This window comes from Peromyscus leucopus, chromosome 13 (genome assembly GCF_004664715.2).
Source record: "Peromyscus leucopus breed LL Stock chromosome 13, UCI_PerLeu_2.1, whole genome shotgun sequence".
NCBI lineage: Eukaryota > Metazoa > Chordata > Mammalia > Rodentia > Cricetidae > Peromyscus > Peromyscus leucopus.
This window is the reverse complement of record NC_051074.1, coordinates 13329236-13356808: the sequence shown is the minus strand read 5'-3', so window position 1 is coordinate 13356808 and position 27573 is coordinate 13329236. Positions and strand designations below refer to the sequence as shown.

Here is a 27573-nt window from a genome sequence, read left to right as displayed (position 1 = left end):
TGTCTTAGAGCTTCTTTGTTTGTGAACAGAGTTTTGGGGCAGAGATTAACCATATAAAAAAAAGAGTAAATTAGCATTTCTGCAAGTCTTGAAAGAGTGGATAAATTCTATCACTTCAAGCAGATATGTAGGCATCATAAATTGTGGTATGAATACTCCATGGTGACTCCTCCTGGATTGATAGCACTATTAGAAATTGTGGACTTCTAAATGCTCTGTTGATAATAATTCTCTTATTTGAAAGTGATTCTTGGGTTTATTGCTGCATTCACATTGCAGGGTCTACGGGCTGACTTAAGGGGTGTATCATAGTGAAAGTTAACTATTAGAATCATAACTTTTACTGTGTGACACTCCATTATCAGATTTAGTCCTCATATGCAGTCTTCCCTGCCACAGGTTTGACTGTTATGGGCTATAGATGTAGATGTGGTCTCTCCCACCATTATGTTTTTCCTCTCTATTGCTATGATGTAGATATTTGCCCTGGAACTACCCTCAGCCTCCCATATCTGTATGGGTGAATAGATGAGATTGTATGCTTCCCCCAATTTATTAAGTAGAAGTTCCCACTAGAGTTCAAGCAAGACTGGGTTGTGACCGCAACTAAGTTAATGCTTCAGAAAATATAGCTCAGGGGCATAGTGCCAGTCCATTGTATACCAGGGCTTGGGATTGATTCTTGGTTCTTGTGGGATACAAGAGAGAGAAAGGGAGAAGTGCTTTTTTAAATAACAAAAAATATATTAATTAAAAAAAAGGAAATTGAAAGGCTGGAGCTGTCACTCAGTGGTGGAACACTTGCTTAGGATAAAACCCCCAGCATTTCAAAAATTAAAAGAGAAAGAAGAAAAACTTAAATCACAAAAATACATATAAAAAGAAGAAAAAAGGAAAATGTTAAAAGGAAAAAGAAAATGGAGGAAAACTCAATTAAAATGAAAATAAAAGTAAGAAACATAAGAAGTGATTTGTGATGTAAAGATGAAAATAGATGAAGGAAAATTTAAGTGAAAAAAATCTTCCTGGCTAGGTTCTTTCTGGATCTTCTAGAGTTGAAATTCTCAATAAATAGGGTGAGAATAGTAGGTTGTATTTTCAGATTATTCTAGTTCTTCTCAGTTGTCACCAAACTAGTGGGAGCAGAAACAGGCTGTGCCCAACAATTGACAAAGTCAGGACTTGTTGACTGTACTAGCAATGTATACTCTCTGGAGTCTTTAGGTCTGCAGTGCTCTGAACATGGTTATGGTAGAACAGTGAGTCTTTCTTGCATCCTTAATGTAGATGGAATGTAGACTGTTTGGGGTATGTCTTCACTTAGGAATTTTTATTCTGTACAATGGATATTTAGACCATTGTGTTAGGACTACAGAAAACTTCTTGCTGAGCACTAAACTTGGAAAGACTATGGGCAACGCTGAACCATTTGCACTGAAGGTGTTTAATTTTTGCAACCTGGAGTACAGAAAGCATCCAGGACATTGGACATGCCTGGAATGCCTCTCACAGTGTGTGTGTGTGTGTGGGGGGGGGTGTTTGTGTGTGTGTGCGTGCATAAATCTGTCAGTATACTGTATCATAGAAACCCTCCCAGGTATAACTGTCTCGACTTTGCCTGTGGTTGCTGCTTACCCAGCTGATGCACTGAGGTGTCCAACAGAAGTCTGAGATGTGACTATGTTGGGATTTCCAGTCTCAGTCCCTGACAACAGAAGCTCTCACATTAAGATTTCTCCAATCTTCTTGTTAATTTCTTTTGTGTAGCTAGCTTGTTTTCAGACTCCAGCCTGGGTATTTTGGCTACTTGTTTGTAAGATGCAGCCTTCAGTGCCAAGTCTTGACTTCCACTGTCACTGACTGCCTAGGAACAGAGTCCACTTCTCTATCAAACTTTGTATTCCAGGAAGCATGGTATTTGCTCACCTTGCTTTGACAGTCTCTCTAGTTTGTGGAGTATGCCAGGTTTCATTTTCCATGCAGAAAACTTCCACTTGTCTTTCAATGACAAATTCCAAGTCTATTTTTTTCTATCCCCTGGAAGTGAAAACAAGTGCCAAGTGTCCCTTTCCCACCATTTTGGACCTGAACTTGAATTTTATCAATTATGTGTTTTTATTGTTCACTTTTATTGTTTGTTTTTCTTTTTCACCTGTCACCTTTATTTCTTCTCTCTTTGCTTTTACTTTTTCCATTTTTGTGAACATTTCATTTGTATGTATTCAATCACCATTAGATTTAATCTTGTATTTATGTCATTGTTGTTATTTATTTCTATACTCATTACATCTATACACACAGAGGTCTACATTTCAAGCTGATTGGATTTTATTAGTTTGTGAGTTTACTGTTTCGGTAATGCCCATGCTACCACCAACCATTTACCATGTCCGAGCGAGGGGCTGTGGATTAAAACATAGAGACAAGAGACAGCAAGTCATTTGCCACAGCAGAATGCTGAATGTCATTTATTGAAGGAGGGAGGAAACCTTAAATACAGGCTTATAGCACAATGGAGGATCCCTGGAGGGCTGAAGTTCACTACCCAATGTTCTACATTCTTACATCTAAGCTGTTTACACCAAATGCAGGATACACAAACAAAGAACCTCCAGTGAACATTCAGGAAGAAGGAAATCAGCATAGTGAGGACATCTGGTCAAGGTTGGCTAGCAGGCAACAGTTTGCTCAATATGGTAGGCCAGGGCCATACAGGTCCCCCCTTTTTACTAAAAAATGAGCTTCTGACTTAGGGATGTCAGCAGGTCACCTTACCCGTCATGGAGACACCTGCCCAGGCCACACAGGCACTCTGACTTAGGTTGATGCCCACCCCCCAGGCATTACCCATTTCTGAATACTCATTATCATACAGACTCAACCACATGAGCTGTAGAGTAACTGTTGCCAAAGATCTCAAAGTGGCGCTGGGCTTGCAATCTGTGCAACACAGAAAAGACCAACTGTCCTAACCCATCCATAGCCATTAGGCTAAAGGCAAATGAGCCATTCCCTTCTTTGATGAGCCTTACTGCAAATTGGAGTCCTCGTAAGGTGGTTTCCCATAGGCAAGTGGATCTTAAATTTACAACTTACAAAGACAATTTAAATGTATAATTGTAGAATTAAATTTATCATGCCCAATAGAATGAAAGATTAACTAACTGTGGTTGCTACTTTGCTGCCAGGGTCTCCATTGTGTTAGCTGTAGTAACCAATTGTGAGATGGCAATCCCATAAACAGTAGCAGCAGTGGCCACCACCACTATAACGGCAACAGTGATGTCAGATTCTCTTCTGGAGCATGAGAGCATCATCTGTGTCTAAATGCCATAGTCCACTGGCATGGACACAGCCCCAGGAACATGAACCACTAAGGCCCATTTTTCTTGATCCCAGCATGACTTAAGCTGGCATCTCTGCAAAAGAAAAACTGAGAACCATAAAGTAAAACAGACAACAAACAAGGAGCAGAACTCATGGTCTCTAATGGCTACATTCAGGCTCACAAATTTTAAGGTATCTTCCAAAGAGGCTAGATGAGTTTCAGAAGGTCAATAAATGTTGTACAGAGCCACTCCTGAAATGTAGGTACTACACCAGCTTGAAGAGGATTGCAAAATGTGAAAAGCTTAACTGGCATGCTATTGTTAACAAATGAAGGTCAGTGACCTTCAGAGTTATCCTTAATCTCCAAGGTGTCTGGGTGACACATTCTCAACATTTTTGAAAAAAGTTATCATACATTACCTTCTGAAGAATTGAATCGCATGGCTACAGTTCCTAGGCTTACATTAATGCTTGCCAAGGCTGGCTGTATTGGGCTCTCAATCCCCATTGCCATTAGAAGGGGAGAGTTTTTCACGAAGGCCCAATAGGTCTCTGCCATGTTGGGATTCAGTAGCAGCCACAGGGCGCACACAGCTCTCAGGAACCCAAAGAGGAACCTCATTGTCCTGTGGAAAGACACAAACAGATCCCTGGGTCCACACCAACACCGTATCAGGTCCCTTCCAAGTGTCAGCAGAAAGATCCTTTCATTGCACCAGAAGTTGATTTGAAACAGGAGCCCTCCAATGCTTATCTGCAGTGGATACTCCAGCAGAATCCACCAATAAAAATTTTAAAATATCTAAAACAAGGGAAAGAATAAAATGTGGAGAGGAGAGATGAGCCCCTAGCTCCCCCCTTTTTACTTTAGCAATATATGTTTTTAAGGTACGATGGCAGCGTTTTACTATAGTTTACTACATTATACTGAGTGTTTTCTATTTTCTCTTCCTCTTCTTTTTCTTTTTTTTCCAGCCCATATTTTTCTTGTTATGTCCTCTTTCTAAATATTATACTTAAATAGAAAAAAACATAGCTTATACTAGGTATTCTGAAATCTCACATTGTAAGACTGTTCATGTTGACCATCTATGAGAGATCTCAGTGAATTAGTTGGTCTAATTCTTGTTCATAGGATGGTTTGAGAAAGCCTGTTATTTCATTTAAGTCTCTTGTAATAAACCCAATATCCAATTAGCAAAGTAATACTATCTCTCAATAAGACAGCTCAAACATTCTATGTGTTATGATCTAAGTTCCTGGCTTAGGTAATAGATATCTGGTATTAGATACTTGTATTTGATACCCAGTGTATAGGAGCAAAACATCACCACCACTACCAGAATCCAGTGCACCTATAATGGCTCCATTCCCATGCACAGGATTCTATATATTATGAAGTCCAGATTTAGTCAAATACCACATCTAACTTTTTTTTACTTTGAATATCTGTATTTGAGTAGAAGGAGTGGCATCTACATGTAATTTTTTTGTACTTTCAATAGGATATGTTTTAACAGTATTTTCTCTCAATGGGATATGTTTTTACCAGTATTTTCTTTTCCTTTTCTTAGGAATTATTTTAATCCCAGGAGGTGCAATTGGCAATTTTCTGGGAGGTTTCATTGTTTGCAAGTTGAGAATGTCTTGTAAAAACAGAATGAAATTTATAATAGTGACATCTGTTGCATCACTTCTGCTTTTCATATTAATAGCTTTTGTACATTGTGAAACAGTGCGATTTGCTGGAATCAGTGAAGATTATGATGGGTAAATATGTTTGTATACTCAACTTTTTAAAGCATAACTGAAGGCCTATTTTCCAGAGTAATAATCCAGTAACTTTATATATTTATATGATTCCTAAAATTATTAAACATGCAAATGAAGTATGAAAAACAGTTTTGCTTTTCACATTAGCAGTTCATATCTCATAGAGATATGCTTATTTATCATGCTATGGTAAGTGATTTAGAATCAAAGCTAGAACTTTATGTTAGGGTGTGTGGTGAGTACAATATGACACTAGACTATGTATAAAGGGATTTGACCTTGTGCTCTTGAACTGACCTGCTTGCATTCTTGTGAACATCAAGGATGGGTTAAAGTATATTTGAGCATGCACATGGATATTTTAAATTAAATATGAAAAAAATTCAATGAGTGTAGCGTGGGTTAGTATTAAATATTGTACAACATAAATGCAACTGAAAACCAAAGGGTTAATCAAGTGAAATGATAAGAGAGAATGATAGCATTTTCAGCTACAATGGACTAACTAAAAGTAAATCAATGTTCAATACATGCTACTGGAGCTATTCACAGGGTTATAAAACATGACTTTAACTTCACTTCTCTTACAAATTCATCCAAAGGACTTAGAAGAAGGTCTTGAATTCACAGACATAGCAACAAAAGATATATCTGTAACTGAAAAATAAAATGATAATTTTATAAAAACATAAAAATTGCCGGGCAGTGGTGGCACATGCCTTTAATTCCAGCACTCAAGAGGCAGAGACAGGCAGATCTCTGTGAGTTCAAGACCAGCATGGGCTACCAAGTGAGTCCCAGGAAAGATGCAAAGCTACACAGAGAAACCCTGTCTCAAAAAACCAAAAAAAAAATATAATAAAATAAAATAAAATGATAAATAAAAATTAAAAGCCTTTAATGTGCAAAAAATCTGGTAGAATGATTATACTACAGAATGGAGAAGTATTTGAATAATGAAAATTCAGGGCCGCTGCGGCCGCCGCCAAGTCTGAGCGAGCGGAGCCGCGATGGAGACCATGGCAAGCCCAGGGAAGGACAATTACCGAATGAAGAGCTATAAGAACAATGCCTTAAACCCTGAGGAAATGAGACGAAGGAGGGAGGAAGAGGGCATTCAGCTTCGGAAACAGAAGCGAGAACAACAGCTTTTTAAGCGGAGAAATGTAGAGCTGATTAATGAAGAGGCTGCCATGTTCGACAGTCTGCTGATGGACTCCTACGTGAGCTCTACTACAGGGGAAAGTGTGATCACAAGAGAGATGGTGGAGATGCTCTTTTCTGATGATTCTGACTTGCAGTTAGCAACCACACAGAAATTCCGGAAGCTCCTCTCCAAAGAGCCGAGTCCTCCGATAGATGAAGTTATTAACACTCCAGGAGTAGTTGACCGGTTTGTGGAGTTTCTGAAGAGGAGTGAGAATTGTACATTACAGTTTGAAGCTGCCTGGGCTCTGACAAACATTGCCTCTGGAACCTCTCAGCAGACCAAAATTGTCATTGAAGCAGGAGCTGTCCCCATTTTTATTGAGCTGCTTAACTCAGATTTTGAAGATGTACAAGAACAGGCAGTCTGGGCTCTGGGAAACATAGCTGGAGACAGTTCCGTTTGCAGGGATTACGTCTTGAATTGTTCCATCCTTAATCCTTTGTTAACACTCCTTACTAAGTCCACACGACTGACAATGACTCGGAATGCAGTCTGGGCCCTGTCAAACCTCTGCCGGGGGAAGAACCCACCTCCAGAATTTGCAAAGGTCTCTCCTTGTTTGCCTGTATTGTCTCACCTCCTCTTCAGCAGCGACTCAGACTTGCTGGCAGATGCTTGCTGGGCCCTCTCTTACTTGTCTGATGGCCCCAATGAGAAGATCCAGGCAGTCATAGACTCTGGAGTCTGTCGGAGATTGGTAGAACTTCTGATGCACAACGATTACAAAGTGGCATCTCCTGCCTTGAGAGCTGTGGGTAATATTGTCACTGGGTTGGTCAGAGCAAGAACACTTTGTTTTGGGAGGGGAGGGGAGAATCCAAAACAAAGTGTTCTTGCTCTGACCGAATATTAATCTTGTATGCTTGGATTGGTTATTTAAGTTTTTCTTTTGCACATTTTTCTTGTATTAAGGTTGTTCTTCCCATAAAGCTGGTTTTTAGAAACCCAGCTGCCAGCACTGTCTGGAAATAGAGGCTAATGGGGAGTGCCCCCCCCCACACAAAGGTCCCTCCTTCCTCTGACCCTATGCCTGAAACCTCCCCCCTTACTCTCCTGGAACAAATATACCAGTGCGAGTGGGAGGGAGGGGCACAGGCCTTCAGACAGGGCTTCCCTTGTGTAGCTACTGACCCTGAATCCTGCCCACCTCCTAAATGGTGCGACCCAACTTCATTTGTTTACTTGAAAATTCACCTCAGAGTTGAATGAACCTCTGAGGTGGCTGTGTTTTCTCCTGAGCTTGAGATGGGGGGCTGTGGTCCTTCCTTCTCCTGAGGAGAAAGTCCTTGCTCTGATGACCCATAAGTTGCACAGGAGGTTGGAGTTAGTGTCGTGTATTGGGATAGTCAGAAATCCCTGCCTTTGGCCTTTCTTCTTCCTTCTGCCATAGTTGGATCATGTATATTTTACTTCCAAAGGAGAGAATGTCAAAAAGTTCCATTTTTTTTATATATTCTATATTTTAAGTAGGTCAGTCTTAATTGGTCTTAGGAGGACAAAGCGTCTGTGAGTAGGATACTGTGAGGAAGACCAGAAAGAGGTGTAGAAGCTTCAGGCTCAAAGGACTGACTGGTCCTTTTCTTCTCTGCTTGGATTCTGGGCTGCCACTTGGGACCAACTCTCACCTCCGGAGTCTTTATGAAGTAAATCAGCCTGGGCTGATTGTCCCAGTACCTGAAGGGAGCAAAGAGGGCCTCAGGGCCTGGTGAAGTCTGCTGCTCTGGCCCTTGCTTCTGAGCAGAAGGCAGCCTGCCTTCTTCTCTAACTCAGTGTCAGGCCCTGTTTCCCAGCTGATCGTCACCTGTTACCAGAGGACCTTGGTGACCTGGACACTCTGGTCAGCGCTGTTGGCATCTCCCTTCTGCAGGTCCTTGTACCTAGCTTGAGTTTCGCCTTTCTTGTGACAGTTACAGACACCTTTTCTTTCTTTAAGTAAAGCTAATTCAATGCCTCAGAAGGTGGCCTGTGTTTTAGTAGGTTACACATTACACTAAAACTGAGCTCTGGGGGCGGGGAATACGGTGTCAGCACTGTCAGCTAGTGTAGCCCAACTGTGGAACTGGCAGCATCGTACCCCACTGTGGTGAGGCCGAGGATTCCCGGCCTCATCTACACTTCTCTTTCTCCAGGAACAGCAGTCTTCTGACTCCTGTGACCACAGGTCTCCCTTGGGCTCCCACACTTGGCAGATCTGAAGTTCAGGCTCTTGTTGGCCATTGGCCTTCAGTTAGCTGTCTCCTTTAGTTTTGAGGCCTTGCTCCTAAGAAAAGTAGTTCAGAGCTGGCGGTTGATACTGAAAACTGTGACCAACATTGGAACACATTGGCGAGCCAAATACTTTTATTCACCCTCTGGCCTTCTGGGAAGGCAATGGGCAGGGCCTTTTTTTTTTTTTTTTTTTTTTAAAAAAACCTGGCCTACAGCGCTATTATAAACTGCTCCTAGTTCAAAGAAAAGCCCTCTATGACTGCCATCATCACCCTTGTCTGAAGAGTAGAACACTGTAGTAGGATCTACTCTGAACATCTCAAGCAACAGTTAAGCCCCTGGCATTGGAGCCAGAGTCTCAGTATGAGACATAAATGTCCTGCTCACCCCATCCTTTCTCTAGTACCTCTTTGACTGGATCTAGTACCAGATGGAAGAAGTTGGTTACCTAGCTGCTCTAAGCATCCCACACTGAAGTCCCCTTTAGTGACTGACAGAGTGGTCAGTCCTAGACACTGTCTTCAGACTCCAGCTCTCACCAGTGACTATAAGCTTTGATGTTGCCTACAGCCTTCTGGGAGAACCTTATGAGTTCCAGCCTGTTTGGCGCCTTTGTTACTTGGGTCTGTGGACACACGCTTCCAAGAAGCAGGTGTTGATGACCTTTTTTTTTGAGATCTTTGGTCCCCTTTACCTGAGACCTTGTATCTACTGCTTCTCCCTTCTGTACATGGAAGTCATCTCCCAGGAGCCTGTGTGCTGAAGCTAACCACGGGTTATAGCTGCTATTGTATTTAGCTAAGCGAGATGAAAAGAAGGTTCTTACACATGGACTTTCTACTTCCCTGACACCAATCCAGTCAAAAGACAAACTTCCCTGGAGGAACTATTTCTACTCCTGTCTGCCAGGAATCCTTGCAGTTCTACCCTCCTACTCCATGTGCCTTCTTTGAAGGCTTCTGCTCTTTTCGTTCAGACCTCATTCCTTCTCTCCCAGGCTCACTCAGTGTGGCATCCATCCTCTCGTGTATTCTTCAGGCTCAGGATCTAACTTCTCGAAGGCCAAAAGCCAGCTTCTCCAGGTCCCTTCAGACCCAGGAGGGAGACAGGATGATGGCAAGCTTCCCTAGCAGGCTGGGGAAGGGTACAAGGCTCAGTGCACTGAACCATGGGAGATTGTGAGCAGTAGCAGGCGCCACTCCCCTGTGAGGCAGTAAGACAGACTTCTGGCACAGTCTAGACCAACCTTATCCAGTATTTTTTCTGTTTTACCTTTTGTATTCTTTTGTTAAGCCAACGAACTGAGAATTTGCCCCTCTAAGGATCCATGTGGTGGACACTAGCTGCTCTTTGGCCAAAGGCCTTCATAATGGATTGTTTCCCAGTCTGTCCCCTAGTCCCACCCCAGAAGAAGACAGGCATGGCAATGGAAGAATTTGAGGTCAACTCCAACCGAATCTGAATGGAAACCTAGTTTCCTTTTGAGACAGCATCTTTTTTGAAGCCTGAACTACGTGCAGGACCAAAGCTGGCTGTGAAAAAAGGAGCCATAAATTGGGGAACCTGAACACCAGAGGGCAAAGGCTTGTGTGATGTGTCTTCAAGGGCTTGGGCTTACCTACCTACTTCTAGGCCAGCCTGACTTCTAATGCTCCCACTAGCACATGCTGATGACACCCACTAGCCCTGCACCCCTGTGGCTCTGATTTTAATGTTTAGGTGTCAAGAAAGAAAGTGATCTACCATGTGCAGGGAGCTGTGAAGGAAGTCACACAGTTCAGGTCCTAGGACTGCCTGGAAACTGTCAAAGGTTCACACCATGAACCCTCAGAAACTGGAGGTGGGTATTGGCTTTTTTAGCCGGCTTTTTTGGGAAATGTCTTTTTTTGACCTATTAAATAAAAGAAGTGGGTATGAGCTCTCAGCTCCCCAGCAGACAGAACGTCACCCAAGGGCAGCTTGGGTTTCCAGGTGAGAACCCTAGAAAGGTGAATTTAATCCTCACAGGTTTTGCTTTCCAAATTCATTTGCTTTTATTTTTCTAAGAACTGTAAACTCTATTTTTTCACGTTCTCAGGGCCCCTGGGTAGACAAACAAAGCTTGATTTCAGAGCAGAAATAGGCCAAGAAACCATGGCATTGAGTGTGCTGAGTCCAGACAAATGATATTTATATACACATCCAAATTTGAAGAGAAAATGTATTTCTTTAGGTTTCAAACACTGTAATAGATACAAAGCAAAAATAAAAACCTGCTGCAAAGTTCTAAAAAAAAAAAAAGAAAAGAAAATTCAGAGAGCCTGCTGCTGCTCAAGAACTAGTGATGTGTCAACAAAAATACTTAACTGCTTCCTTCCTCTAGCAAGAATCAAATGGAAAAACTTATCATTAACAGTAATTTGTTTGCAAATTAACAAATAAGATGTCCAAAAAAATTTCCCAAATATTCAATATGGACAAAATCATTTATGAATAAAATAAAATGTTTCAAATCAAAGAACAGTAGACATTAATTTATTTAAATACCAAAAGGTTATTAATATATCAGTTCTCTACAAATTCATTTGAAAATTATTTATAATTCATAAAAAATCTTTTTAAAATGCATTTTAGTTAAAACAGAGTTACATCATTTTCCCTCTAATAAAGAATTCCACATACCTCAAAGAATGTATATACATAAACAGAGCAAAAAATAAAATATCTTGAGTGGAGAATACACTCCCCTAAAAATCAAAGCAATGAAACCAAGTTGGAGAACTCAGCAGCTGGAGATAAAAATTTATTGTGAAGCCAAAACAAGTGTGGTGGTATTGTCTTAACTACAAATCTTTACAAGACTCAGAATAGATAGCTCAGTGATATATAATGAATTCTTAGAAATTTATTGTATATAAAGCAGATATTTCAAGCTGAGAAGGATGTTACATATTTTAAAAATGTATTCCTGGCAAATTTACTTTTCCAACTGGAGATAAAATTTAAGACACTACTTCCAATTTCACATAATTCTCCAGTATGTAAGAGATCTATATATGTACAATAAAACTTGTAGTGCTAGGAAAACATAGAATTACATTTCTGCCTTATAGTAAGATAGAATTTATGGCAGAAGATAAAATACTTTAAATTTATAAGTAAATTTACATTTATTTTTATGATTAATGATAGGTTATACACATGAAAAACAATCACTTTATATAATTTGATGCAAAAATTTATAAAAAAAATATTTTCTTCTAGCTGAAAGATCATAGGAAAAATGAGAGGTAACAGGTTTACTGTTCACAATATAAGAAACTGGACCGCGGGATTATAACCATTAGGTATATGCTCTTTTGTGAATATTTAATTTTTCTTAAAACCCTATTGTTGAAGAACTCCTAGTGAACCAAGACTAAAAATTAGAACAAGAGAGGCACTCTCAGACATAGACGCCACCTGCACCCAGCAGAGGAAGAGATGAGTAGACGCCAGTGCAAAAATACAGGCAACAACATAAAGACCTATATGGCAACATCAGAACCTAGTGATTCTATACCTGCAAGACCTGAACATGCCAAGACAGAAGAAATAGAAGAAATCAATCCTAAAAATGACTTTAAGAAGATGATAGAGGCCCTTAAAGAAGAAATAAAAAATTCCTTTAAAGAAGAAATAAAAAAATCTCCTTTAAAGAAATGGAAGAAAAAATGAACAAAAAATGGGAAGAAATCAAAGAAAGGCAAGAAAAAGCAATTGAACAGATAAAAGAAACATTCCAAGATCTGAAAAATGAATTTGAGACAATAAAGAAAAGTCATGCTGAGGGAAAGCTGAAAATAGAAATCCTGACTAAATGAACAGGAACTACAGAAACAAGCATAACCAACCGATTGCAAGAGATGGAACAGAGAATCTCTGACACTGAAGACACAATAGAGAAAATAGATTCGTCAGTCAAAGAAAACACTAAAGACAAAAAAGTCCTAACACAAAATGTTCAAGAAATTTGGGACACCATGAAAAGATCAAATTTAAGAATAATAGGGATAGAAGAAGGAGAAGAATACCAACTCAAAGGCACAGAAAATATATTCAACAAAATCATAGAAGAAAATTTTCCTAACCTAAAGAAAGAAATACCAATGAAGATACAAGAAGCTTACAGAACACCAAATAGGCTGGATCCAAAAAAAAAAAAAAAAGTCCCCTTGCCACATAATAATCAAAACACTAAACACACAGAACAAAGAAAAAATATTAAGAGCCGCAAAGGAAACAGACCAAGTAACATATAAAGGCAAACCCATCAGAATAACACCAGACTTCTCAAGAGAGACTATGAAAGCTAGAAGGTCCTGGGAAAAACTTATGCAGACACTAAGAGACCACGGATGCCAACCCAGACTATTATACCCAGCAAAACTCTCCATCACCATAGACGGAGTAAACAAAATATTCCAGGATAAAAGCAGATTTAATCAATACTTGTCCAAAAACCCAGCCCTACAGAAAGCACTAGAAGGGAAAATCCAACCCAAATAAGCTAAACACATCCATGAAAAATCAAGCAACAGATAATCCCACACCAACATACACCAAAGAAGGACAACACAACACAACCACAAAAAATAACAGGAATTAACAATCACTGGTCATGAATATCCATCAATATCAATGGTCTCAACTCACCTATAAAAAGACACAGGCTAACAGAATGGATAAGAAAACAGGACCTATCCATCTGCTGCATACAAGAAACACACCTTAACTTCAAAGACAGACACTACCTGCGAGTAAAGGGCTGGGAAAAGGCTTTCCAAGCAAATGGACCTAAGAAATAAGCTGATGTAGCTATCTTAATATCTAATAAAATAGACTTCAAACTAAAATCAGTCAAAAGAGATCAGGATGGACATTACATATTTATCACAGGAAAAATCCACCAAGATGAAGTCTCGATTTTAAACATTTATACCCTAAATACAAAAGCACCCACATTCATAACAGAAACACTACTAAAGTTTAAAACACTCATCAAATGCCACACATTAGTAGTGGGAGATTTTAACACACCACTTTCACTAAAAGATAGATCTACCAGACTGAAACTTAACAAAGAAATAAAGGACCTAACAGATGTCATGACTCAAATGGACTTAATAGATATCTACAGAACATTCCATCCTAACACAAAAGAATATACCCATGGAACCTTCTCAAAAATTGACCACATGTTTGGTCACAAAACAAATCTCAACAGATACAAAAAAATTGGAATAACCTCCTGTATCTTATCAGACCACCATGCCTTAAAGTTAGACCTCAACAATAACAAAAATCATAGAAAACCTACAAACTCATGGAAACTGAATAATGCCCACCTGAAACATCAATAGGTCAAGGAAGAAATAAAGAAAGAAATTAAATATTTTCTAGAATTCAATGAAAATGAAAGTACAACAATTGTGAGTTACTACAGCTAACTCTATTCTTAAAATTCGTGATTAGAATGTTTTTAATCTGGCCCATTATTCACATCTTGATAGCTTCAATCCCTGTGTTATAATATTAGTTGGAACTTGGGGGGTGTTAATTAGTCTTACTGGAAAACATGAGAATGAAGTCTCCATGAATCACATTAGTTTTCTCACAAGAAGTGTCCAGTGCCCCAACTCTTTACTCCTTATGAAGACATATTGAAAAAAAATGATCTTCTGTGATATAGTAAGAGGGTAATCACTAAATATGGAATCTGATCCTCTGGCATTATTCTGACTAGTATTTTGTCAATTTGACTTAAGTTAGCATCACCTTAGAGGCGGGAGCCTCAGTGAAGAAAATTCTTCTGTAAGATCAGCTTGTAGGAAGCCTGAGGACCATTTTCTTGATTAATGATTGAAATGGGAGGGTACAGGCCATTGTACATCATGCTACCCTTGGGGAGTGGTCTTGGGGTAGATAAGAAAACAAACCCAGAAAGAAAGGAAGCAGCACTCCTCCATGGGCTCTACCCTTCAGATGCCTGCCTTAGTTCTTTCCCTGACAGTGATGACATGTTACCTACCAGTTGTAAGCTGAAATAACCCTTTCCTTCCTAAGTTCTTATTGGTCATGATGTTTTTATCCCAACAGCAGAAAACCTAACTGAAGCCTTGCAAGGTGGTACATACCTTTAATCACTGTACTAGAGAGGCAGAAGCAGGTAGATCTCTGAATTTGAGGCCAGCCTTCTCTACAGAGTCAGTTCCAGGATAGCCAAAACTACACAGAGAAACTTTGTCTCAAAAAATAAAAAAATAAAAATCAAACAAACGAACAAACAAACAAAAACTGTAAGACGAACATCTTGGTGCTTGATTTCACAGCCCTAGAAATAACTGTATTGCTGAAGGCACCTAGCCTGTGATAGTTTATTAAAACAGGCAGATCATACTCAGGGGATGATCTGAAATCAATGTGATCAGAAATGCAAGGATGTTTATTTTCAACAGATTCTTTTCAAATTTTACTGGAGGTTTTGCTAAATTGACTAATGAAAAATAGAGGGCATTTTTAGCAAACTATGTTTATTTAAAGACAGTATGATTGGAGAAAATTAAGGCACTAGAACTAATATACTGGATTTAGGATAATTGCACATGTGCTCAACATACAAGATTTCATGATTCTGTGTGGCTGGGCTGTAGCTCATTGATTGCTCATTTTCATAATTACTACATGGCTTGGAGTTTTATTCTAGCACAGAACAATATATACATACATGCATACATACACACATAAATACATATGAAAAACTGTGACAGTATATATGCTTGCTACAAACAGAAAGTTATTATACAAGAATATAAGTTTTCACATATTATATGAAAAGAATTAGAAGTAGTATTTAAAATATCGTCAATGATATAAGAATATGAGAAACATATATACTGATTATTACAATACATTAATGAAAATAATTAGACACATTTTTAAAGGAAAGTTACTTACGTTCTTGAACAGGAGAATTCATTTTTACGAAGATTTTACTCCTTCCCAAATTGCTGCTATGTATTCAGTGTAGTGGTAACAAAATCCCCTCAGACTGTCCTTTGTAGATACTAGAAATAAAATCTTATGTTGTCATTGATATGCAAGGACTTAGAAAAACAAAAAAGTTAAAAAAAAAAACAAGATTAGAAGACTACCCCTATTTACTTCCAATATGTATTTTCAAACTATGTTAATTGAGAGAGTGATAAAAGTACATTAATAAAATACAATGGAGAGATTTTATAAACAGAAACTTATGTATATATAGGTTGATCTTTAGCAAGGTACAGATGCAATGAAATAGAGACTCTAGAGTCATTTACAAAATACTACTGGCTGAATGACCATAAAAATGCATATAGGTAGCATTCTATGGACTGAGCATACTACATATTTAGGAATATACATACATACACACACACATATATATACTTATACATGTATGCATATCATAAAATTTAGTTAGTGAAAAATGAAGTCAAAAATTTGAAGGAGAGTGGGTTTAGAGGGAAGAAGAGAGGGGAGAAATATTGTAATTAAATTATAATCTTAAAATCAAAAAATATTTAAAGAACAAAAAATTACACACACACATCATATATGTATGTATGTATGTATGTATGTATGTATGTATGTATGTATGTATGTAATACTATTAGTGGAGCTAAAGGAATAGCTTAGGGTTAAGTAAATTTGGTTCCCAGCAACCATGTCAGTTGGATGACAACTGCCTGCTGTCCCAGCTCCAGGTGATCTTACGTCCTCTTTTGTTGTTTGTGGGTACCCATACCCAACACATACATGGCATGTTCTTATACAGACACATGCATGCTCAGAAATAAAATATAAAAAAAAATATTTTAAAGATTTAAAAATGCTATTGGGTTGGGACCTTTAGATAAAAACATGAATTTGAATCCCCACTATGTATTATAGAGAGGAATTCGAAATGAACCATAAGAATAAATGTAAAATATGATATTCTAAGAATATAATGAAAATATTTTTGATTTTGAATTTGGTAAGAATTACTTTCACATGGAATAAAACTCATAATTTAGGAAGAAATTTGCAAGATAGACTTCATAAAAATTAAAATCTTCCAGGGCTGGAGCGATGGCTCGGGGTTAAGAGCATTGACTGCTCTTCTAGAAGACCCAAGTTCAATTCCCAGCACCCACATGGCAGCTCACACCTGTCTCTAACTCCAGTTTCAGGTGACCCCGACACCCCTGGCAAAAACACAAATACACATAAAAATTTAAAAAAAAATTAAAATCTTCCTTTTCAGGAACTGTTTCTGTTTTTTGTTTGTTTGTTTATTGAGACAGGGTCTCACTATGTATACCTGGTTGTTCTTGAACTCACTATGTAGTCCAAGCTGGCCTTGAATGAATTTGCAGAGATCCACCTGCCTCTGCCTCCAAAATCCTGAAATTAAAGTTTTGCACCATCATGCCTGGCTTTCAAGAACTAAAAAAAGGAGGGGGGGCAGTATAAAAAATATTGAAAATAATATGTACAAAAGATTTGTTTCTGATCAGATAAAAATACAGTGTTTATATTAGTAATAAGAAAATAACAAAAATAGACAAGTAATTTGAAACTAACTTTCATCAAATAATATGCATAGACAGATGGAAAATACGCAGCTAGAAATAAATTCACAGTCATTAGTCACTAGAAAAATGTGAATCAAAACATCACAATCTTAATTATTGTTCCCAAATCAGAATGGGTAGTCAATGAAATGATACTGTTACAGAGAAATGTGGAGAACAGTTGAAAATTCTGTATACTGCTAGCAGAAATATGATAATAAACCACTTTGGAAAACTGTTTCTTGAAAAGCTAAAAAAAAAAAAAAAATAGGGTTTAAGAGCACTTGTTCTCTGTCCAGAGGACCCAAGTGTGGTAATACATTGTGTACCCCAATAAAGCTTGCCTGGGGATGACAGGACAGAACCAGCCACTAAAATAGACATGGAGATCAGGCAGTAATGGTACACACATTTAATTCTGTTACTCAGGAGGCAGAGTTCCGTCTGGATTTCTGTGAGTTCAAGGCCACACTAGGCTACATGAGAGAAACAGAACCAGGCAGTGGTGACACACGCCTTTAATCCCAGGAAGTATTATGGTAGGACACAGAAAGGTATATAAGGCATGAGGAAACAGGAACTTGCTCTCTTGTGGCTGAGGATTTCATAAAGGTAAGCTAGTGGCTGGCTGTTCTGCTTCTCTGATCTTTTAGCTTTCACCCCAATATCTGGCTCTGGGATTTTTATTATAAGACCTTTTAAGATTCATGTCACACCTAGGTTTGGTTCCCAGCATGCACATTAAAGGATCATAACTGTCAGTAAGTCCAGTCCCAAGATATCCAATGACTTATTTTTGCTTTCATGGATGCTATATTGTTGGAAGGTATTGCTGGCTCGTCAGAGTTTGCATTCTATCATAGCCTGGCAGCTTTTTCCAAAAGCTCAATGACATGGAGACTCCCTCCTTACCAAGTGAAACCTTCTGCTGTCTACCTGCCCTTACCTGGAGGATGTCCCCAGGCTCTGGAGGACCGATCTTATCTGAAAGCTGTCTCTAAGCTAGATGCCTGATTTATCTTTAGCTTGACCCTTTGGCACAGACTCCTGCTAGAAGCCTTCCCTGCTGCACATATGATAAGACTTGTGCTAGGAGCTTTATGACAGGGCAGTGCCACTTGATACAAATTAGGGTTTGTCCCTAGGCTCCCCAATCCCATATATTCCTTATACTCTGAAATAACTTTGAGCTGATTCACAGACGTCTGTCTCCTGGAAAACTGTCTCCATCCTACCCACAGGCATCTAAACCCTGTTGCCTGCTTCTGGTCCCCCCACCCTTGTGGACCAATGCAGCCAACAATCGGGAGGAAGAAGCACAGCCACACAACACGCACATGGTGCACATAAATACATTGCAGCAAAACACTCATACATGTAAAATAAGTCTAAAATAGTTACCATAAAAGCTTATACACTATTTAAATATTTTACTTTTACTTTTTTTTTTTTTTGGTTTTTCGAGACAGGGTTTCTCTGTGTAGCTTTGCGCCTTTCCTGGAACTCGCTTTGCAGACCAGGCTGGCCTCGAACTCACAGAGATCCGCCTGCCTCTGCCTCCCGAGTGCTGGGATTAAAGGCGTGCACCACCACCGCCCAGCCGTAAATATTCTACTTTTAATACTTACACAAGAATCATGAAAATAGATGCCCATATGAGAGCAAATAAAAATTTGTGCAAAAGAAGCAAGGAAAATATAAGTTTCTTGTGACTACTTTTTATAAAATCTGAACAAATGGATAGGAACGTATTTGTAATAAGTAGAGAAATTACTTATGAGTAAAGGAAATTTTTAAGTGTGGATGTGGTGGTGGGGGCAGCCCATGTAGGCGATCTTGATTTTCTTTGTTAACATGACTATGGCGACAATTTCACTATAGCATAATAAAAATTCAAGTGCTATAATATATATATATATATGTATATATGTGTGTATGTATATATATGTATGTATGTATATTTCTTTTTGGCTTTTTCGAGACAGGGTTTCTCTGTGTAGTTTTGGTGCATGTCATAGATCTCACTTTGTAGACCAGGCTAGCCTCAACCTACCCAAGAAATCTGCTTTGCTCTGTCTCCCGAGTGCTGGGATTAAAGGTGTGCACCACCACCACCTGGCTCAAGTGGTATACTTTTAAGATTTATTTATTTATTTATTTATTTATTTATTTATTTATTTATTTATTTATTTATGTGTTTATTTATTTATTTGTTTGTTTATTTATTTATTTATTTATTTTCCAGAGCTGAGGACCGAACCCAGAGCCTTCTGCTTTCTAGGCAAGCCCTCTACCACTGAGCTAAATCCCCAAACCCAAGATTTATTTATTTTTATTTGTGTCTGAGTATTCACCTGCATGTATGTGTATGTACCACCTGCATGCCTGATACCTGCAGAGACTTTAAGCGGGCATCAAATTACCTGGAACTGGAGTTACAAGTGGTTATGTGCTGCATTATGGATGTTAGGAATGGAATTTTGGTCTTCTGGAAGAGCAGGAAGCACTCTTAAGAGCAAAGCCATCTCTCCAGGAGTATCAAGGGGTAGACTCTTAAATGTGCATTTTTATAATGTTTTTATAACTTAGTAGATTTGTGAAAAAAATTATTTGAATGAGCATATTTGTAGATCTTATTGATGTCTTGTATATGCACTAATAATTTAAGTGATGGTGTTATAATTGTATCTAATCTCAACTTCACAGGACAGGTGTCTTAGGAAACCTCACAGCTCCATGCAATAACCACTGTGGTTGTGAGAGTGCCATCTATGCTTCTGTATGTGGAAGAGATGACGTTGAGTATTTCTCTGCCTGCTTTGCAGGCTGCATAGCTGAAAAACACTTACAAAATGAAAAGGTAACTTTTATTTATTATGCCTCTTGCTCAATTTATAGGTAGTGATTAGATTTTACTTCTAGCTCTCTCTAAAATTTTCTTTGTATATTTTCCTTAGTTTTAACAACATGAAAAGAAAACCTAGTTTATGTTTCCCTACTCGCTGGACTTGGAACACATTTTTTGCACACAATCTTTCATACCAGGGTTGCCCAGTGCTATCCTGTGAGTCAGCTTTCCTTCAAATGTGCTTTTTGCTGAGATTCAAAATGCCTACTCTCTAGTTTCCTGCTGTTTCACTATCTGCTTCGCAGCAACTCAGATATAGATAGGAACTATTTTAAATGGGGCATTAAATCAAGTGCTCTCCTACCGAGCTGCATCCCCAGCCCTCAGTTCTTTGTGCACCAGATCTTATCAGATAAGCAAGGCTTTCACAGAATATATCTGACGTTCTAGAAAAATGAGAGTTATAGATAATTTATATGAATGAGAGAACTATGACATTACTGAATTGAATCTGCTTAAAAACTCTAGTTACATATGCCATGGCACTAACATGAAATTTTTATTTCTTAGACTGCTACAACAACCCCGACCTTATTTTTTTCATAGTCCATGTTCTATTGTAGAGAGTAATTGATGAAGCTACCAGCCTTAAATCATTTCCTCTCATTCCCTGCAGTGTTTAGAGCTTGGGTCCTGATAATTTTGAAATTCATCTTGAGGATCTAATTTGCTACTTCTATAATTCCTTCATTACTTTTTCCCAGTAATATTTTATGACTCTTATATCATTTGTAAACTCCTGTGCTTCTATGGAATAAGCCCTAGCTAATTTCCAATCAGAATCTATACTCAGTTCATGACTTCAATATCAATTATCTTGTACAACAATTATCTTGTAATTTCAGCTCATGATAATGTATGGACTTGTCAAATTCTTTAATCCATGTAGAACCCAATATCCTGAAATATCACCAACTGACCACTAAACTTTGTTTTCAATCTTGCTCCTAGTTACCTGTTTTCTGTGCTTTGCAGACATTTACTGCACTGTCTTCATCCTTCAGATCTGCATTCACACTTAATCACATGCTCTCTGTTGCTGGACTCAATCATAACCCTAAGGATCTTTCTCATCTGGAATTTGAGCAGATTAAAATATTTAAAAAAAATCCTTGGAGCATCTTAGGAAGGTAGAAAAAGAAAAGCAAAATCAATATGCTATTTCCTTGTTTTCTTCTGCTGCCTCTCTGGGTTGAAGATCTTAATTTCTCTTAGTAAAACTTTCTCTGTGTGACTTTCTTGTTTTGGTTCCAATTAATTATGTAGAGATTCCAGAAAACTCTTTCACATCTACTTCCTACTTAATAGCATGTAGAATTATTTTCATTATTTTCTCTTTTCTAACATTCCTTCAGCATTGCATTTTGTTGTACTTAACTTCATTAGCCTTTATACTATGTGTCAACTTTTATCCTTGCCTTGGTAGTTCAGTCATCTCAGCAACTAGAGAGGCTTCTAAGAGTCAAGACAAAAGTTCCTTAACCAGTTTTTGCAGGTACCAATTTCTGTCCAATTTACACTTCTCATCCCATCCCAGTTTTTTGTTTTCTGATTCTTTCACATCCTTTCTGCTCTAGCCCTCACTGTGCTTGGTCACTGAACTTGTTAAGTATGTTCTGGCCCAGTGATTTATGACTGACTGCTTTTCTTCTCTTATCTGGAACATGCTTCTTCTAGATTACTATGTAACTTTCTTCCATATGTCCTTTAAATGTCTTCTCAAATAGCAGTCTATCATTTATGCATTCTCTGATCCTGCTAAGTACAAAAGTATTTTTCCTAATACTGCTTGCAATTTTTCTTTGCCCTTTTTTTTCTTGATAATAACCACATATGCATCATAGAAAACTTTATTTTGTGTTCTCTAGTTGCCTTCCAAAGTAGAAAATTCTCTAAATGGCAAACAGATTTCTTTTGTATTGTTCACAATATGTTCCCTCAAGTTAAACTGTTGTTTGGAACACAGACATTTAGAAACTTGGTGGAATGATAATTTAGGCTTGGGTATTTGTATATTTATGTTATTTAATGTGTCTACTAATTCATCAGCTAGGATGATATAATTTTACACTCTTATTTTGTTTTTTCTGTTTTTGTTTTGTTTTTGGTTTTTTTTGAGACAGGGTTTCTCCATGTAGCTTTGGTGTCTATCCTGGATCGCACTCTGTAGACCAGGCTGGCCTTGAACTCACAGAGATCTGCCTGGCTCTGCCTCTGGAGTGCTAGGATTAAAGGCGTGCAGCCACCACTGCCCAGCCACTCTAATTTTCTTAACCACTCAGGCCATCTTTAAATCTCTTATTGGCAGTATTTTTACTTTGTTTTTGTTTCTCTGTTATAACTATTGTTTTGTAGCTCAGGACATTATAAGTAGCCTAATAAATTCCTATATGATCTCTTTATTTCCAAACACTGTGTAAGCCTTTTTAGTGTGTTTGTGTGTGCGCGCGTGTGCGTGCGTGCGTGCATGTGTGTGTGTGTGTGTGTGTGTGAGTGTGTGTGTGTGTGTGTGTGTGTGTGTGTGTGTGTGAGTGTGTGTGTGTATTTCTGCCTCCCCAGTTCTGGGGTTATTTTGCTGTTCTGTGTGCTCTTAAAAATATTTGGTCTGTGATGCTATGTGTCTACTGTGCTTAATAAAACTCAAATCCATTATAGTTGTATACAAAACAAAGTATTAACAAGCTTATACAATCTTTTATAGTTGGGTACTTGTCCATACTTCAAATCTCAGCTAAAATTTAATTCTACTCACTACATTATTTTTAATTGCCCATAACTTATATTTCTGTCCAATGATAAAGTAAATTGACTACTATTTCTTAAATTTATAGAACTCTTCCTTTTTTACAACAATTCTATACCCACAAAAACCTACACAAAAAGCAATTCACTGACAGGTAATATATTTCTGATTTTACAATTAATATTACATTTCTAAATAATGTATGGCAGGTTTAGCATGAGGCTATTCATTAAATTTGGCATTTGTAGCTGGATGTGGTGGCACATGCCTTTAATTCCTTTACTCTGGAAACAGAGGCAGCCAGATCTCTGTAAGTTCAAGGCCAGCCAGGGTTACAGAGTGAGACTCTGTCTAAAGAATGCTGAGAGCAAGAGAAATAGTCTTCTCCATGAAAGAGCAAACCAACTGGTTATTAATGGTCAGCCCTGAAAACATTATACAGTAACATTATACAGACTGAGCAAGTTACATTTATGTGTATACATAAATGTAAGCATATATATGTGTGTATATGTAATATATATATAACAACAATTAAAGAAAAAACTATGGATTTAAAAGGAAGATACAGGGAAGGATTTAAAGAAGACAAAAGAAGAAGAAAATAATATGATTATATTTTAATCTTAAAAAACAAAAATATTAAAACAAAAAACAAAGAAAACACTGGGTAGTTTCCCTTTGGATGTTGATTTAATTTTTATTTTAATAATAATAAAGCTAATATTCTTTTGCTGTTTCTGAAATACTGTGTTTTTTTTGTTCAATATTCATAGACATACTATAATTGTTCTTGCATCAAAGAAGGATTGACAACTGCAGACACCGAAGGTGATTTTGTTGATGCTGTTCCTGGAAAATGCAACACCAGGTGTTTTAAATTACCTTTGTTTTTTGCTTTTTTCTTTTCTTCAATTGTTTTTTCTACTTCGGCTGCTATACCAATCACCTTGGTTATCCTTCAGTAAGTATTTAATAGTCATAATTATTATAAATTTGGCACATAAGAATTATACATTTAGAAATAGTTCATGTTACTTCAGCAAAAAAGTTTCTATGTTTTAAAGTAGTAAATAAAGAAGGAAAATATTTATGTTGTTAAAATTTGTGTATAAGTATAATTTTTTCCTTGTACTTGTTTATTTACATAACTTGTGTAGATGTTATATTTAGTTTCAATTTATTTTGAAACTATACATATTTTTGGAATTGTACATATTACTTTCTAATATTATTTAGAAAATGTAGGTATCTATGCATCAGTAACAAAATAAATTTAATACAAACCATAGATTACATTCACTTTGTATATCACACACAAAGAATCCATAAATGGGAAACTTTTTAATTGTAGCATAGATGTGAGTATAAAGTTGATTCATTGGTATGGGTATTTTTCTCTAGTTTTACATTTGTCATTTATGTGTTCTTCCAGAATATGTAAAGCTCACCTAACATTTATTTTTATTCTAGGGGCAGAATAAAAGGACACTACGCTAAACTTAATTTTTTAAGTTAACAAGTATATTTGTGTCCTAAATATCCTGTGAGAGTTGACCAACAATAAAGGAAAACAATAGCTAATTTCTGGCATTATCTCGGTTAGCTATGGAGTGAAAGTAGGGACAGAAATATGTGCAATATCCTACCAAATATATGGTTCTGATGGAAAAAAGCAGAATGGAGAATTAGAAGGAACTGCAGGGGAGAGAAAAGAGGCTGGGCTTGGTCAAGACATATCATATGCATAATGAAATTCTCTATAATAGACAAGCAGTATTGATGAGATACCTATTTTTGTTTTTGTTTTATGTTGTTGTAGTTCAAGTGTTTTGTGAATAGGGTCTTCTTGTATAAGCAGTTTGCCTCAATGCTATCCTTCTGCCTCTGCCATTCTTGCTGGGATTACAATCAAATGGGCATCTTGATAGGGTAGTTTGAAGATATAAAGGCAAATGGAGTTAAAGGGGGAAACTGGAAAAAAAAAGAAAGTAAATGTGTAATAGTGATATTTAGAAATAATATGATAGAGCATATTTATTTCTTAAAAGGATGAAAGTTATAACTTTGATAGAGTATACAGAACTCTAGGATCATATTCAGACTTTCCATTTGGGCAACTAAAAGAATGATAATTCTATTAACTAATATATAAAATTCAAGGAAGAGAAAATTCAAAGGAACCCATACTTGAGTTGGTGAAATGACTCAGTGAGTAGAGACACTTTCTACCATGTCTGAAGACCTGAGTTCAATCCTCTGGACTCACATGGTGGAAGTTAAAAACACCTCCTGAAAGTTTTCCTTTGACCTCTACAGTGCCTCTTCCTCCCATTAGAAGATATTTCATGTTTACAGATCAGTAGAATTGATGTTGGGGACATAACCATCCTACCAAATACCATGTAAAAATTCATATAGTCTACATCAATGTATTGTTATTTTTCATAAGACAAGGGAAAAATTCTAAAATTCACATGTAAATATAAAAGATTCTGTATTAATACCCAAAACAATGATGAACACAAAAGCAAGTGCTAGAACTTTATACACCTTCAAATTATACAGCCAAGCCATAGGCACAAAAACACCATGATACTAGCATAAAGGCCAATTATGTATAGTAATGGAAGAGAATACAAGACCCAGAAATAAACCCACACAGCAACAGCCCTCTGGTTTCAACAAAGGCATGCCAAGTTTATGTTGCAGAAACCGATGTTTCTGTTGAATACAGCCTCTTCAACAAATGGTGCTGGGAAAACTGGAAGTCCACATGCAGAAGAATGAAACTGGTTCAAAAAACAAAAATAAATGTGAAATGAATCAAAGATCTTTATATGAGGTGGCAAGCTAATAATGACATTATAAGGTACAAAATAACTGAAATATTTTCTGAAGGCACCCCAAGATATAAACATATAAAAATAATGTCTTTCTGAAAAGGGCTCCAACAACAGTTCAGGAAACAGAAGGAATAATTGGCAAGTGGGATTTCATCATATTAAACACACACACACACACACACACACACACACACACACACATACACACACACATACACACACACATCTGTGCAGTAAAGAAAATGATTAAGAGAAGGAAGAGGCAGTCAACAGAATGGGAGAAAATTACTTCCTGTTACACATCTGGCAGTACATTGATACTCAGAATAATGAAGAACTAGGAAAAATGAAGCACAAGTAATTTAGTTGACAAATGGGGTATAAATATCTAATAACTACAAAGTAGAGATATCCAATGAAAACACAAAATGTCAAGCATCTTTAATCATAAGGTGAATGAAAATCAGAATCATACTCAGAATCTGTGTTACTCCAGTAGAATGACTATATAAGCAAAACAAAAACAAAGTCTTGTGAAGATGAGGGAATGACATTCTCCCGAGTTGATGGAAATAGTTTTGTATATGCACCATGGAAATCAATGTGGAAGTTCCTCAAGAAAATAAAAATAGTATTACTATAAGACTCATTTATAAGCTGGGCGGTGGTGGCGCATGCCTTTAACCCCAGCACTCGGGAGGCAGAGGCAGGCGGATCTCTATGAGTTCGAGGCCAGCCTGGGCTACCAAGTGAGTCCCAGGAAAGGCGCAAAGCTACACAGAGAAACCCTGTCTCGGAAAAAAAAAAAAAAAGACTCATTTATAACAATGCAGGGTACATATATGAAAAATATCAAATTCACTAAAGCAATGCTTACAACAACCAAAAAAGGATAGCAAAGATATGATAGACACAGTAGTGAATGTTTTTATTGTAACAAGAATTAAATTACGTCATTTGTTGGAAAGTTAATAGAACTACAGATCAACAGATTAAATGAATATGCTAGACTTGGAATGGCAACCACTGTATAAATTATCTCGTGTGTGGAATCTATTTTTATAAATCATGAATGTGGTTGGTATATTGTGTACCCCAATAAACTTATCTGGGGGTCAGAGAAGAGGACAGCCACTATATTAAACATAGGTTTAGGGGCAGTGGTCTCACAGGTCTTTAATCCTAGCATTCAGGAGGCAGAGATCCATTTGGATCTCTGTGAGTTCAAAGCCACACTGGAAACAGCCAGGCATGGTGACACACACATTTAATCCCAGGAAATGATGGCAGGAAGCAGAAAGGTATATAAGGCCTGAGGACCAGGAACTAGAGCCTTTTGAAGCTTTTAGCTTTTAGCAGAGTTCAGATGAGATCCATTCTGATGAGCATTCAGAGTCTTTCAGTGTGAGGAAACAAGATCAGCTGAAGAATTGTCAAGGTGAAGTTAGATGTGGCTTGGTCTGTTTCTCTGATCTTTCAGTGTTCACCCCAATACCTGCCTTCAGGTTTGTTTTTATTAAGACCTTCTAACAATTCATGCTACATATGAACGTAGAAGAGAACTCTTAGGGGACATCAAGGGAACCAGAGAGAGGATATTGGGGTAGAGATAAGACGGGGGAACAGAAAATGAGCACACTGTATGCTTAGAAGCCATTATTTTGTACATTGATGTATATAATATACTTATTTATCTTATTTATAGGCATTTTATTTATAAGCATGGTGGTTTCTATGAATCTGGCACTTAAGAGGCAGAGATAGGTGAATATTTCTGAATTCAAAGCCAACCTGATCTATATGGTAAATTTCAGGCCAGTCAGGGCTACATAGTAAGACCTTGGCTTAAAGCAAATGAAAACAAAATAAAACACGAAAGAAAAATCATTGCACATTTTGGCATGCAGCCACCTCACACTCAAGGGACTGAGAAAGAA

General features: G+C 37.5%; 2 protein-coding genes across 2 annotated transcripts in view; both read left to right on the top strand.

Annotated features, from left to right (window-relative positions):
* The window catches only part of LOC114699788 (solute carrier organic anion transporter family member 6A1-like), an 83859-nt gene that overhangs the window by 33116 nt on the left and 23170 nt on the right, over positions 1–27573 (top strand). The window contains exons 8-10 of the mRNA XM_037210154.1: positions 4905–5100; positions 19846–19999; positions 23567–23754. Coding sequence (XP_037066049.1) covers positions 4905–5100; positions 19846–19999; positions 23567–23754 — 538 coding nt within the window. The remainder of the gene's footprint in view (positions 1–4904; positions 5101–19845; positions 20000–23566; positions 23755–27573) is intronic.
* LOC114699801 (importin subunit alpha-7-like) lies at positions 6079–7166 on the top strand. Its single transcript, XM_037210472.1, has one exon. It carries the CDS (start codon positions 6114–6116, stop codon positions 7164–7166), a length of 1053 nt encoding a protein of 350 aa, XP_037066367.1. The 5' UTR covers positions 6079–6113.